Below are 15,759 nucleotides of genomic sequence, written 5' to 3'. Positions count from 1 at the left end.
ATGTAGAAAGCTGCTGTTTCAAGTGACTTAATCTCACGGAGCCACAGTCTTGTCATCTGTGAAATGAGGATAACGTTCTATTCTTTTCTCTTAGATTGCTGAGAGGATTGAGGAAGAGAATGAAGAGGGCTCTGCACAGCCTGCCGGATGCTAACAACATACTCTGCAAATAGTGAATGCCTGTCCCCAGAATAAGCACTGGCTGGGCTCCACCCCTCAATAACGGACATAACGTGTCATCCTATCAAACGCAATGCACAATGTTCTGGCTTATCGACCAGGACAGTGCTCCTTCACCAGACTATCTGGCTAAATATAGATTTGCGTGCAGCCCAAGGTTCTACATTTCTATCAAGCTCCTTGATGACGCTGATACTACTGGCTGGAGATCAGACTTTTAGTAGAATGGAACTGGGGCAATGGTTTCTGAAAACTGAGTTCACTTTGAGAGATGGGGCTAATTTGTGAAACAGAATTTTCCTATACCTTTGCTTTTTGGGGGGCTAAAGATAAAGACATAGGGAAAATCTGAAACTGCTACAGAAAGCAAAACCGAATAAACACATTTAAAAATTTGGAAAGCTCAAATTCATTCTACACACTTTCATTTATTGTCTGGACAGATAAAGTACAAATAATTCAAACACAGCAAGGTTATGAAAAAAAACCCATTTACAATATTTTCCCTCAGAAATCATCTAAACTAGCAAGATTAACACGAAGTCATTCATTATAACTTAAAGTATACAACTGCCTGGTCCTAAGATTTCCCCCCCCAAAGTGAACACATTATAGAGAAGAGATTTTGGCATGCCTTTTCCACTAATGCTTAGCAAATGCATCAAAACTTTGCCAGCAAACTGCGTTCGTTCATAGCAGTTGATGTAAAAGGTCTCCCTGAATGTTGAACGAGTGTTCTCTTAACTGAAATCTGGTGTTTTGTTTTGTTTTGCCTTTTTTTCTGAAACCAAAGAGGAAAAAATAGGAAACATAATTTAAAGGAGGAGTCTATGATGCAGCCTTGGTTTTCATTATCTGTCTACCACGACGACGACGACGACTACAAAGGTTGTCTATTCAGTGTGAGAACAGTCCTGTCTACATGCACTTAGTGGGCTCAGCATGGGAAAAAACGCACCAAATCAGCACAAGTTATAAATAACCAGAACGTTTTATTACCATTAAGACTAAACTTGTATTGAAAAGATTTTATATAACAAGACAAGAAAAGCAATAGCAAATTTAACTATCAACTAGATTATGCATAGCGAGTAACTGTTTCTATTACCCAGGGAAGAGCATGAACTCTTGTATTTTTTTTGTTTTTGTCTTAAATATATAACCATACGAAGCACAAACTTACTAAAATGGCCAGTGCACTGGACGGGGGAGAGTGCTCCCTCAGTCATTTTGTTCCCTTAGCTCTGTTTTGTTTTCCCCAATCTGAATTACATTAAAATAAAGACCCAGTTGTTTTTATTTTTCTACTGTGCAGTAAGAAAAAATATTCACAACAAACATGACAATATATCAAACAATAGTTCTACACAAGTTACCTTGATACCTCTTAAACTGTCACTTAAATAGCATAAGAAAAACATTTTAAGACATATACAAACAAAACTAGCCAAGTGTTACAACTTATAATAAATTAACCCAAAGAAAAAATAACTTTATATATATATATTTATATTATATATACACATACACACACAACAGAATGACACAATAATATGCTTCTTCCCATAGTTTAAGTAAACAAATACGTAGTCTAGCCAATCTAGCTATATTTGATCTTGGCCATAGGCATCATCACATCGGCGATTAAATAAATAAGTGTTTCAAGCAACATAAACAGTGTTTCAAATGTACCAACACAGCCCAATTCTATCAGCATGGGCTACAAAGTGAATTTAAAAATTCCTTAATGAATTTAAAGCAAATGTATCTTTTGTTTTCCTCTCCTAAACACATTACATTTAACTATGATACTAAGATATGTAAATAATTTTGTAGCACCTACTGCTTAAACTAAGGAAGTTTTAGATCAAAAAGAAAATTAATCTTTTTAATTTTTGTTCTGCTGACATCCCATACTGATGACTTAAAGAAAAACTGTCTTTCAACTCATCTCCTTGCTTTTGGGTTTTGACTGTGGGGAACTGTGGTACCCTGGGTAGAACGAACACTCCTTTCCCCTAGTAATTAATAATCGGTTTTTAATTATTATTACATGCTATGAAAAGATATGAAGATCATCTGTTTATAGCCCATCCTTCAAAAAACAGTCTACGAATCCAGTTTAAAACACACATCTTGATCTCTAAAAAGTTACCAGTGCAGTATGAACGCGACAAAGTTGTCAATTTCCCCTAAATTAGCCAGTCAAAATATTTTTTTCTCAAATCCAGATTCTCTTGTAAAAATTCTTTATATTTTATAAAAATAGATTTTTCTTGAAACCCATTTTCAGCAAAGAGACCACCTCTTTGGCAACAATGTTAATGTTATTAAATTGTTAATGTCATCAGGTATCCCCCGGCCCCCATCCCCTAACAGAAGACTGTTGTTTTAGTTCACATGATATAAAAAAAAAAAAAAGAAAAATAAAAAAATTTGCAAAAATTTTTTTCTTTTTTGCAATTTTTATTATTCCTCTTTAATTTGTGTGGGTTTTTTTTAACCAATCTGATTGGATTGACATTTTGACAATAAAGAAAAATCATTTTTTTCTTTCTTTGAATCCCATTGCTTTGTAAAAATTGTTTTATTTTCTATTCTTTTTTTTTGTTTTTTGTTTTTCTTCTTCAAATGAGCGAATGGTCATCTTAAAAAGACCCACCTTCAAGGAAGGTAGTAAAGTTAGCTGGCTGGGTAAAAATCCCTGCACATCGCTATCTATGTATATTATATTCAACAACGACAGCTATGAAAGAACATTCAATGCATCAAAGGTATTTTTTTGTATTTTTTCTTTTTTTTTCTAAGCATTATAAAATCCTTTCCTGGTACATCTCAGGATAATCCAATGTTTTAATACTTAGGCAACACTGGCTTATAAAGTCCATGGTTGAATATAAGCCTTGAAAAGTTTGTTTCTCTCTCTTTTGTGTATGTGTGTGTGTGCGCGCACATGTTTTGTTCGTATATATTTCTCTATATATGTGTTAATAAGTAAGGATGGGGAATTCAGGACTTGTGAGCTTTGTTGGTTTTAAAGGAAACTTGCAACACTCTGTCTCCCAGGCGATACCCGTTCAGGCTGGCGATGGCCATGGCTGCTTCGTCGTAGTTGGTCATGGTAACAAAGCCAAATCCCTTGCACTTGTTGGTGTTGAAGTCACGGATGACCTTGACGTTGTTCACGGCTCCGAAGGGGCCGAAGAGCTGCCAGAGGACACTCTCGTCAGAATCAGGGGACAGGTTGTAGACAAAGATGCACCAGCCTGTTCCTGTGTGCCCAGGGATGTTCATTCCCACAAGGCTTGTCATCCCATCAATGGTGATCGGGGAGAACCTGGGGGCACAAGCAGAAGGGGGGACTGGTCCAGACATCAGTCTGACCATGGAGAACACAAAGGTGCACAGACACAGACACGGGGCAAAGGGCTGGGTGAGTGAGTGTAGGAGAGTCTTCAGGGCTTAAAAATCAAAATTCAAAAACTAATGCTTGTGGCATTGCTTCTGATGGCGATGGCTAGATAGCAGAGGTAGAGGCATCCCAAAAGCAAACTGAAAACTATCAGGGATTCCTAAGGCTCCCAGAATAAAACTCTATCATATTTTTCTAATAATATATGCTCCTAGGGGATTCCAACCTGTGTCCACTAACAATAGACAGCAAACTCTGAGGGGGAAAGGGTTCTATTTCATTCATTTTGTTGTTCTATTTACTTATTTAATGGAGCATAAATGGGAGTCTCATAGACAACACACATAGAAAACACCACACGGATATTTATTGAGTAAGTAAGTGAATGGTTGGTGCCAGTGCTTTGAAAACTTTGTTCTATTTTTTTTTTAAGGTAGATTAGAGATGGCCTTCCATGTGCTCAGGTCCACTGTCTTTACAGTCTCTTGATTTATGCTTATCAAAACTCTTTTGTTATTACTGAGGAAGGTAATATGTGAGAATGAACAGCTAAGTCTGTTAGTAATTGAGTGAGTGGCTCATGTTTCACTTAACATTTACTTTCAAAAGCGTTCTCCCAATATACTTGAACAATAATTACAAATATATATTATTCCATGGTGTGGTATTATCTGAAATTCATTGGTAAAAATTCACTGAAGAAAAACCAAGTTATCTTGAGTCACCATACATTAGAAAAGGCATAAAATAATTATTTGCCCTGAGATAACTGCTTTTGTTTTAGGCTTAGAAATCTTTTCAATTTGTGTGTAATTTTGAAAAAAAAAAAAACTCTGATTCTACTCAGTGTCTGATAAAAATAAATCCACATGTGATTTGTGATAAAAGCATTAGATGAAACAAATTATCAGAGCCTTATAGCAAAAATGCTATTAGAATTTGTTTCACACCATATAGATATTTCAGCCTAATACACTGACTATCACTTGCTTGCTTTCCATTTGTTTGGTTTTTTTGGGAGATGGGGGTGGAAGAAGCAGAGGAGACAAAAGCTAAGGGAAGGAATGGAAATAAAGTATCAGCTTTTCGGAAATAAGCAAATATTCCTGAAGATTTAAAAGTCCTATTAAAGAAAGGTCTACATCTAAGTAGAATTTGGACAGTAAAATGGATGCTGAAGATGTTCTAAATATAACAACTCGACATTGTTTTTATTATTATCCATTAAGTCAGTCTTTCTTTTTTTGCTTAGAAACATATAAGACAATCCAAATCACAGTGCAGACTCTTAGAAGCACAAATCCGCATTTAACTGGTATTTCTAAAGACTATCTTCTCCATCATCTCTCTTCCAAATGGATGAGTTAACACCTTTCAGTTTATACACAGAGATTTACTGAGGATTTGTTATAAGGCCAAAGCCAGGGCTGGTTTCAAGAAGATGACTATCAGGGACACTTTGGTAGGAAAAGATTCTAGATCCAGGTCTGGTTTCAAGAAAAAGGGAATGCTGTTCTCAACTAGTGATATCTACTCTGGGTGGGCCATGGAGGAGAGGACAGCAGGCATACTGCAACTGTGTCTTTCTTAGTCTCATTTGTGTTATACACATCAACAGTTTCCTACTTCACTAACGTCATAAAAGAGTGAAGAGATGGGATGAGCTAGCAAAGAAATACAATGCCTGGGAACAGGCAAGCTGTGTGTTAGACACATGCAGATAATTCACAGTTGCCCTCTCCTTAAAACTGGACAGGCTGGCACTCTGGTAATGAAGTCTGCAGTTCAGTTACTCCCTCCATGATGCACCAGTTTCCATTCTGGGTACTTACCATACACAGTCAAGTGGTGAAAAAAAACCTGCTTAGTATAGAGAGTATAATGCAGGATATTAAAGACCACATCTTGTTCCCTTGACTGTAGGAAAGGGAGTTAAAGGGTGCAGCTCTACCAAGCAAGATAATGAAGACGCTAGGTCCCTAGCAGTGCAATGGAGCTTATCAAAAGCACATAGGAATCTTATGGTCACAGTGACATAACACACTCAACTTTCTGAGATTTAGATTTCACTTTGGATCTCGAATACTCTTCAACTGCATTCAGCAGTCCCCCCAAACCTTTATCCTGTCTGAGCTCCCAACCCCACAAAAGCTTTAAATACAAGAAACAGCAAGTTTAAAACACACATACATACAAAATCAAGAGAGGATTTATAATAACTGTTAAAAACCTGTACCAAAAGAAACCCCAGGTTGAGGTGCACACAGATACACTAAAGTGGGGGCTAGAGTCAGAAAGTTATTCACATGTTTCTCATGGCTTGGCTAGGAATGGTACTCCAAAATCTAATTCTTCTATGGAAAATCATAAAGTTGTCAAACATGATTAGCAAAATGTTCTGATTTTGATTTGCTAGAATCTGCCCTCTTAACTGAATCTTGGCATTACAAACCAAAAGTAGTTGCTCTGTAACTTTGCAAAATTAGCCAGCAAAGAACTGGAGTCTTCTCCCTTTGGGGAGCTACTGAGAGGACCAGATTATCAAAGGCTTAGTAGCTGTGGCACCTGAACCATAGGAGAAGCCCACCTGCAAATAAAAGAAAAAGTGAAACACACAAATACATTTTGTGTGCCCTAAAAGAAACAAAACCAAATGAGGTCTGAAATTAAAATTAAGAATTTGACATGCTGGTGGAAGAAAAAGGAAGAATTTTTCAAAAAAAGTAAAGTTAGTGAATTAAAAAAAAAATTCTAGCCCCAGTCTGTGCCAACACGGACATCTGGCAATCTGTGGAGTTTTAATTACCTCTTTACGCCATAGGCCATATTAAGCAAATTGTCCAGCCTGCAAAGAGAAGGAGGGTCTCTGGGTTAATGCCTCACAGATGGCAAGATCGCTCAATGGAACTATTAATAAGAATGCTCCATTTTCAAAGAAGAAAAGCTCAACAACTTTCTCCAGTGCTTAGGAGTCTAACCACTGAGAGTTTTCCCCTTTCCTGCTTTTAACTGCAAGTAATTCATGTTTCAGGTCAATGCTAGAATTTAAAGTAAGTGTCTAATAAATCTCCCTTTCTTTCAAGGTCTGATTTAATCCCATTCCCCCCACCTCTCAGAACATTTGTGTGAATTTGATTTTATACCGTGTGTGGAACTGTTAAGCGGGGCAGGGGCTTCTCAAATTGTTCACCTTGTGCTATAATTAGACTTGTGAATAAAGGTTGCTGTCCATATTAACAACACATGGCCAAACAATACACATCAGAACAGATCTCTTCAGTAAGCCTGACTATGTCAACTAGACCTTCCTGCCATACACACATTTTGAGGGCAAAGAGAATTTTGGGGGCAAAGATTTTTTTTAATTAGCTTCTTATTTACAGACAAAAAGCACCTCCCAGCAAACTGCCATTATGTTATAATCTTCCTCACATTAAGTACCTTACTTGGGAACAGGCTATTCACAGCATGGGACAGTAGTAACCATAGTTTCCACTATTAGAAGGCTGCTAGAGAGGCTTTTTACACAAACACTGCATGTGCTCTCACACAAAATAAAAATTAGATGCCTTGAACTCTTCACAAAATCATTAACCATTTCAAGTTCCTGGGACACGGGAGGATACTCAGGGGGCTGCATTTTCTCCTGAGGCCAATGGACGGTACTATCCTAGATACACGGACCCATTCCTCTCCTGTGTGAAGTGTAAATGGAGAAAATCTCTTAGCTCAAGAGAAGTTGGTATGTGGGTGGAATAAAAATAATTCCATAGAATTTCTTAGGAGTAGGCTAGAGATATTGCACAACAGAGGCTGGTTCCAGGTCGTCCTGCCTTTGCTGAGAGAAGCTTGCAGGACACAGAAAATGCTCCACTGCACCAGGAGCTTCTGGGGATCAGGTAACAAAGGAAAAGACTCAGAAGGCTAGTGTAGCGTCTTCCTCCCTGGCTTCCCACAGTCATAGTCTTAAAGTAAAGTTAACAGCAAAAAAGAGTTCTTAAACTCAATAGTTCTCTGCCTAGGGAAAAGAAGACAGAACAACCACTCCCTCTGGCAAAGATCTGCCTCCTCGTTCATTCTTGAACTTTATTAAAAGTTACTGTCCAGCTAGTTTGAGCTGGTGAATGGGGAGGGGGTCACTAATCTGTGAATGACTGATGGAAGCTGATCCTTGTTTGGTTAAAGGCAGAACCTGAAGTTAAACCATGTAGTAATGCTTGTTAAGCTGGAAGGGGTTGGGAAAAACATTGGGTCCAAGCATCTCATTTTATAGGAATAGAAATCAAGGTTTGGGGAGGAGTTTTGTACAGTGATTTTTGGAGGCAGAGGCCCTTGCCTTGTCCCATCCTTCAGGGCCATCGGCTTCCCCGGCCATTATTCAGTTCTGTACCTTGTAACAGGGCTTTTTTCTCTGTGGGCATACTTACCTGAACCTTTGGGCCTGATGGTGAAGTGGGCCTGGGTAGCGTCGGTTGGGAGACTGGTACAGCTGGGACAGCAGGGCCTGGCTGGACTTCTGGCTGGGGTTGTTAGCAAACTTCACAGTAATCGGTTCCGTAGCACCGCTGGGCTTCTGGCCATTTAGCCCTTTGATGGCTTCTTCTGCCTCAATCCTCTTATCAAAGCGAATGAATCCCACTCCTCTAGACACTCCTGAAGAAGCAGAAAGACTTTTTGTCTAGAGTAGACAAACAAAACTGATAGCCATTTTTGCAAACAGAATGCCTAGGTCCCATAGACATTTAGTATGGAGTTGGACTCAGCCTTAATTTCTCTCACCCATCAAAATGGATCTCCATGCATTTCTTCCATCATGGCCCTGGATAGATGCATGCATCTTCAGAATCTAAGGTTTCCTTGTGCTCCCCTTCCACCCAATACTCCCTGGTCCCTTAACATTGGCCTAGCTTATTTTTTATCTCCTGGGATTTCCATGGTCCAGTTTTCAGTCCATCTTCCAGCTCTTCCACTAGTCCTTCAACATGCTCTCCACTCCTAGCATCTAGGGTATCTACTTGTAAAGCAAACTCTAACCATAAAACACCATTTAAAAACATAATCTTGATCACTTTAATACTTTTTGAACTTTATATTTTGTGCACTACAGCTGTTCTTCACTGCCTACCCCCACCTTCCATTCCAAACAGAGCAAAAAACAAGTAATGGCCACAAAACAAACACCCTTTCATGGTCCCATTTTGTCTAACGATGAAGTTCAGTTTTCTTGACACAACATTCAATATCCCTGGATCTCTGGCTCCAAATTCCTTGCTAAGTCTTATACTAATCCCTTACTGGGCCTCACCTTAAATCGCCTGACATCCCCTTGGTTCCATGCCTCAGATATGCTGTCCTTCCACCTAGAGTTTTTCCTGATAATTTCTGGCCAACCCTCCAAACCTCTTCAAACACTGCCTCCTCAAAGGAGCCTTCCAAACAATTTCTACTAGGCAGAGTATGTCTTCTCCTGAGCTCTCCTAGCGCACTACACAGTCCCAGGCAGGTACCAGTCACTGTCCTGTAAGGGCACGGATTATGCCTCTTCCATCTTGGTCACCATTGCCCCTTGGTATATTGTCTGGTGCACAGCCAATTTCAGTGAGGGTTTGTTGCAGGAATCAAATGTCGAACACGTGATAATAATTCTGAGGTAGTGGGTTCAAAGGCAAAACAGTTTGTTACTTAAAACGTAACCTCAGAGGACCTTTCCATTTTTGTTGACAGGTAATGGTTGTTGCTCTTTATTATGAACAAAGAACTGCAGTATGAAATCAAGACTTAGACCGGAGATCTTGGTTTCATACTCCTGTACTGCTGCTACTAGCTCTACATGGTAGGAAGTCTGAAATCCCCTCTTCAGATCTGTGTTCTCTAATTCTAGAAGGGATGAACTGGCTTGATATACAGAATCTTTTCACATGCAGCAGTTATGTTTCTGGTTGAGAGCCCTAAAGGGATGCAGAAGCTGCCACAGTTCCACTGTTAGCTGGATGCCTGGATCCTCTTGACAACCCTGCCAGGTGGGGTAGCTGTTGCTGGAACAATTCTCAAGATGGGGAACCTCTACCTTCCAAGATGGCCCATTTTAACTGATAAAAAAGAGGTTCTCCCATGTCAGAGAATTGCCTAGTCATGACCCACCTTCTCTACCTTAATCCCCTACTAGTCAGCTCTTATGAGAAATAGGGCAACAGGGCACTGGCTAATGACACTGAAACACAAGAAAAGAGATTACAAAGAAAACACTTAACCTGTGACTTGATCAACCAGGATTCGTGAGGTGATGATGCGGCCATATTGTGAGAAAAGCTGCTCCAGTTCCTTCTGGGTCATGGTTTTGGGAAGGCCGCTAACATACAGGTTAGCATCCCTGATTGAGGCAGAGCTTGGGCGGGCATATGAGACCTAGGGAAAGGCAAGAGGAGCTAAATTCATTGCAGGCAATCACCTTTAGAGTAGAGACTGAGTCAACATCTGAGATGACAGCCCCTCATCTATCATTACAATTCAGTGTCAGCTGAAATCACTCAGTAGTTTAGAGTTTAGCTACTCTTGTAATAGTAATGAAAATCAGGAGAACAGCAAGAGAGGAACAAAAGGGGAGTTGACGATAACTTCAAACAAATGCACAGACAAGGGTCTCTAAGTGCAGAACAAAACGGCTACTGCATGGCAGCTGTTAAATGCAGAACTACCCACGCAGCGCTGAAGCTTTGCCTCCTGGATGTGGGTGTATAGATGATTTACTGTATCCAACACATAATCATCTTTGAATAAACCAGAAAAAAAGAGAGAAATTCTGCTCCGTACATTTCTTTCCTGGCTACCTTTCCTACTCTTGTCTTTTTCTGCAACACATAAAAGCTATCAGGTTCCCTGCAAGATTTTTTATGTCCTGTTCTTTGTGTTGCTACAATCTGTTCTCGCAAGGTCTGCTCTCGCTGAATGACAAAGTGCTAGTGAAATTGGACTGAATGAACATCTGCTTGCAAAACTGGATATGTGACCTTGTGGTCACATCTGCAAGGACCAGTTGCTTCTAACGTTGATGAAGGGCAGATAAAACCACAACAAACAAAATGGGGGCAGGGCAGACAGGAGGGAGGGGAAGGGCAGTAGGGGAGAGAAGAGCGCCTCAGCGGTGGTTATAATAAGTTTGCCTTTGTAAATTTGTCCTCCCAGATCTCTCAACTGCTTTTTTTCCCCCCCAAAAAAGCTAACACAGAAGTGTAAACAGATCTGAAATTCCATCTGCAAGAAGCCAAATCTGTAGCAGTACACATAAGCAAAGCAAACCCCAGCAGACATTAATTTTAGACTTTCATTTACTTATTTATTTATTTTTTTACAGAAAACAACATCAGACATTTGAAATATAATTTACAGCTAGTCTAACAAAAGCACTTTGCTGCTACAGCTATTTCAGGGTGGTTATGGCCCAGAATAGATGAAAACAGTCGTTTCAGAATACACCTGACATTGTTGCACAGGGAGGGACTGCATACGCCTGAGCATATTTCAGCTCGAGGTTTAATTTAATCTATATAACTGACACACAGCACCTGCCAAGACCATAGGGGTGAGTGTGTCCACACCCACACCAACACCACATACAGAATTTAAACATTGAAAACTAAACCTCCATCAGCAAAGCACACTTTGCTTGTAAGACCTTCAAGGGAGAAAGTGGATGCAGAAAGAAGATAAAGGATGAGCAGGTTGGTTACTATGGCACTCACTCCCTTTGTATGACAGAGATGCCAGGTCCCCCTTTATGGGTTCTACAACTAATAACAGGTGTTGACTCAACAGATAAAATGACGTGATCAATCTGCCTTGTTGGTTTCCTTATTTTAAAAAATATTTATTTATTTTTATTTGAAAGGTGGATTTACAGAGAGAGGAAGAGAAAGAAAGAAAAATCTTTCATCTGCTGGTTCACTCCCCAAATGGCTGCAAGGGCCAGAGTTGAGCTAACCTGAAGCCAGGAGCCAGAAGCCAGAAGCCAGAAGCCTCTTCTGGGTCTCCCATGTGGGCACAGGGTTCCCAAAGAGTTGGCCCATTCTTCACTGCTTTCCCAGGCTACAAAATCAGCAGCAGCCTGGACATGAAAAGCATCATATGGGATTCTGGTACTTGCAGGTGGAAGATTAGCCTGTTGAGCCACCATGCCTGCCCCAGCTTGCCTCCTTCTCCTGATGCAGCAAGGCAACCACTTATAGGGTCCACATCTTCTAGAAACCCATGGGTAGCCTGGGATGCCTCTGTAACATACGTTTGAGAAACAGAGGAGGCTTTAAAAGGAAGATCCCTGCTTGTGTGGTTGACACATGACGGCTGAAGTGCCAAGAGTTCCATGTGACTTTCTGGACTTAAGCTTCACACCCTCAAAATTTCTTCTACCTCTGTGCTTTCTGGGACAAAAATCTTTCAGGTTATAAGCCAGCAGAGTGGCTTCATGATGAAGGAAGGAATGATAGGAGAAGGAAATGAAACCAACACAATGGTATGTGCATGGTAACTAGGGTCATCCTTACCTCACTCCTACCAATTACTGACAGATTAATCATCTGAATGACATTTATGCTCCCTCAAAACACAATATCACCTCATTTTTTGTCTATAGGGAAAGCTTTTTCCATTTTCCTTTTCAGATCCAAATCTTACTTTTGTTAAGGAGTCAGTTCAATGCTGTATTATCCAGATAGCCTTCTCTGACCCCATCACCTTGCAGCAGTCTCCCTAGCATGGCTCTTAATGTACCATGGTACTTAACCTGCTTTGTCCTTAATTCACCCTTCTCCAGTGTATCTGATGATCTTGAAGTTATGTTGTGTGTGTTGCTCTGTGGCTCTAGCTCAAGGCACAGAGCCTGACACCTGCTGGGTGTTCAATATCTAGTGGAAAAAAAAAGACAACCAAAAAAAGAACTCACAGCTCATGATAAAGGATGCAGGTATCAATGGCGTTTTGAGGGTAACTATAATTTCCTCCACTAAGGTGGACTGCTAACAATCAAGCACCTAGAATCACAGCTTTGTTTTCCCATTAAGTTAAAAGGGAAAGGGTTCTTATTCTCCAAAGACAGGGGCTGAAAGGAATGAATGACTGCTTTTAGACTAGACATAGAACCCTTCTCTCACAAAATGTTTCCTGGGTCTCTACAGGGCCATCCTTGGTGAGCCAAGAAAAGGCTTGGGATTAGTGTTGTGGCATAGCAAGTAAGGCTGCTGCTTTGCAACAATGGCATCACATATATATGAGTGTTAGCACTGGCTGCTCTGCTTCTGATCTAGCACCCTGCAAATGCACCAGGGTCATGGGTGGGAGTGACTGGATTATAATGGAGGGAGACACAAACTAAGGGTTAAAAGGGTCAAAAAAGACACGGAGCTAAAGTGAGGCTAGTACTAAGACAAGGGTGATGGAGTTCAGGAATGGTAGACTGATAATAGCCCTCTACTAGAGAGGACAAATAATGTGTTGACAGTCAAGGACTGTGTGTAATGCCTGGCACTAACAATAAATGCACAGCAGACAGCAATGACCTTGATTATTATTAATTCTGAAAAATCAGGGTTCGGATACAGAAGGGAGTAGGCTAAGGTCAGACCCTAGTAGGGTAAAGGAACTCACATTGGAAAGTCAAGGGTACAATAAAAACCAATCCTCCAAAGACCATTCTGACAGAGGCAGAATTGCAGATGGCAAGAATCACAGCAACAGGGGCTGGCATGGGGGGTTAAGCTGCTGCCTGTCATGCTAGCACCTCGCAGCAGTACCAATTTGAGCCGAGCCTGGGATGCTCCATATCTGGTTCAGCTCCTTGCTAAAGCACCTGGGAAAGCAGTGGAAGAGGGCCTGAATGCTTGGTCCCCAGCTATCCATGTGGGAAATCCAGATGCAGTCCTAAGTTCCTGGCTTCAGCCTGGTCTGCTCTTGTCCATTTCAGCCATTTGGAGAGCGAATCAGTAGGCGGGAGCTCTCTCTCTCTTTCCTGCCCTCCTTTCTTTCTCTGCCTCTCACTCTGTAACTCTGACTTTCAAATACATAGAGAAATCTTCAGAAAAAATAATCACTGTAGCAGATTCTCAGAGACACACCCCAGCTGAAGGTGAGTGCAAAGCTCAAAAGTGAGCAGCGTCTTAACTTATTCTCGGCTAACCATAATCTCTGCTTAGATTCTCTCTTCCATTTGGAATCTTAAGTCACTGCTCTTACAGTCCTCTTTCTGGGAAAACCACAGGGTATGGCATGGGCAAAATTGACAGAGAAAGATCTTCCCATTTTCAATATTCCAGTATCCAAAATGTTCAAGTATCTGCTTATAGTTATTCAGTTATCACAGAATTAATACAGATGTGAGGCTCAAGTATTTCTATGAAACTGTTTTTGGTGCTGGCACTATGGCACAAAGGATTGAACAGTCAGACAAACATGTCAGATAAACTTTCAGATAAGTGCCAGTTTGAGTTCCAGTTCCTTCTTTTCCAATCGTCCTTCCTGCCAGTGCATCTGAGAAAGCAACAGAAGATGGTCCAAGTGCCTTGGCCCCTCTATCCACATGAGTGACTTAGAAAAAAAAAACTGGCTCTTGGCTTTGGTCTGTTCATGTCTTATCATTTGTGGCCATTTATGGAGTGAAGTAGCAAAGGGAAGATTTTGCTCTGTCTTTCCCTTTTTGTAATTCTGGCTTTTCAAATAAATAGCCTTTTTGGGCCCAGCACAGTAGCTTAGAGGCTAAAGGGCTGCCTTGCACGTGCTGGGATCCCATATGGGTGCTGGTTCTAATCCTGGTGGCCCCGATTTCCATTCAGCTCCTTGCTTGTGGTCTGGGAAGGCAATCAAGGACAGCCCCAAGCCTTGAGACCATGCATGCACTCACGTGTGAGACCCGGAAGAGGTTCCGAGCTCTGGGCTTTGTATTGGAGCAGCTCTGGCTGTTGTGGTCACTTGGGGAGTGAATCAGTGAATGGAAGGTCTTCTCTGTCTCTCCTCCTCTCTGTGTATCTGACTTTCCAATAAAAAAATAAATCTTTAAAAAATAGTCTTTTTTCCCCCAAAGCTGCTAATCTTCAGCTCCTGGGAAGGGTCAGGTACTATCTGTATGTTTAATTCCTATCTCTTTCTGAGCCAGTGGTCTAGAACTCGGACTGCTGACACTGACGCTCGTCCCCTGGAAAATCTCCCTTGCTTCATACCATCACGATCCTTCACACTTCATCCACCAGAACCTCTAAAGAGAAGCCTGGCATTTCCAGGTCAGTACTGTTCTTGTTCTGGAGTACTGCTAGAGCTGGGAGTAAAGAGGCCACTTCCATCTCTGGATGGCATCTGACTTTACAAATGATTATAACAGAGGATATATTGTTCCTCCACGCTCCCCAATCTTCATGGCTTACCGTGTCTCCCCTTTCCCTAACCCCTTAATAATAATGACATTGTGAAGCTGACATGGTGTTACAGTAGGCTAATGCATGGCCTGCAAGAGCTGGCATCCAATATGGGCATCAGTTCAGTCCACGTCCCTGCTGTTCTACTCCAATTCAACTTTCTGCTTATGGCCCGGGAAAGAAGAGAAAGATGGTCTGAGGTCTTAGTCCCCTGCATCCACATGGGAGGCTTGGAAGAAGTTCCTGGCTCCCAGCTTTGGATCAGCTTGTCTCTGGCCATTGCGGTCATTTGGTGGGTGAGTCAGTGGAAGGAACACCTCTCTCTGTAAAACTCTGCCTTTCAAATTAAAAAAAAAAACTGGTTTTTTAAAAAAATGATATTGTAACGTAAGTTTGTAAGCCTATGAGCACTGACTTTGGGTGGGCTCTAGTACTCATTACCTGCATGGGCTTGGGTAAGTAATTTTATTTTGATAACTCTCGATTTCTTTACTGTGGAAATGGTGATGTTCTTTGTTGGACTCCGTAGACTACAATGACCTGACCTTTATCTTTACGCATTCATGAGCTAGGCATTCTATTCACAAAACTGCTAATCTTTACAACCATGCTTCATGGGAAAGAGGTAAAGGTGATAGAGAGTGACACTGGTGATCCCAGGAGAAAGGACTATCCCAGAAACACGGTGCTGAAAGTGGCCTCAAAAATTTAGGAAAGGACCCATGACAGCTGGACAATGACTTTACACGTTGCCAAGTAACAGAAAGCTCACTA

General features: G+C 41.0%; 1 protein-coding gene across 5 annotated transcripts in view; it reads right to left on the bottom strand.

The window, feature by feature from the left end:
• Positions 1 to 588: 588 nt before the first annotated feature.
• Positions 589 to 15,759, bottom strand: part of ELAVL4 (ELAV like RNA binding protein 4) — a 148,196-nt gene continuing 133,025 nt past the window's right edge. For 2 of the 5 annotated variants that reach the window (XM_036494424.2, XM_012928039.2), the window contains exons 4-7: positions 9,844 to 9,997; positions 8,020 to 8,245; positions 6,399 to 6,437; positions 589 to 3,559 (exon numbers count right to left, since the gene is read on the bottom strand). In XM_036494424.2, coding sequence (XP_036350317.2) covers positions 3,190 to 3,559; positions 6,399 to 6,437; positions 8,020 to 8,245; positions 9,844 to 9,997 — 789 coding nt within the window. In that variant the 3' untranslated portion in view covers positions 589 to 3,189. The remainder of the gene's footprint in view (positions 3,560 to 6,398; positions 6,438 to 8,019; positions 8,246 to 9,843; positions 9,998 to 15,759) is intronic. The other 3 variants (XM_036494425.2, XM_058681362.1, XM_012928041.2) reach the window with 2 other exon arrangements.

Source organism: Ochotona princeps, chromosome 2 (genome assembly GCF_030435755.1).
Source record: "Ochotona princeps isolate mOchPri1 chromosome 2, mOchPri1.hap1, whole genome shotgun sequence".
NCBI lineage: Eukaryota > Metazoa > Chordata > Mammalia > Lagomorpha > Ochotonidae > Ochotona > Ochotona princeps.
This window is presented reverse-complemented; position numbering and strand designations above follow the sequence as displayed.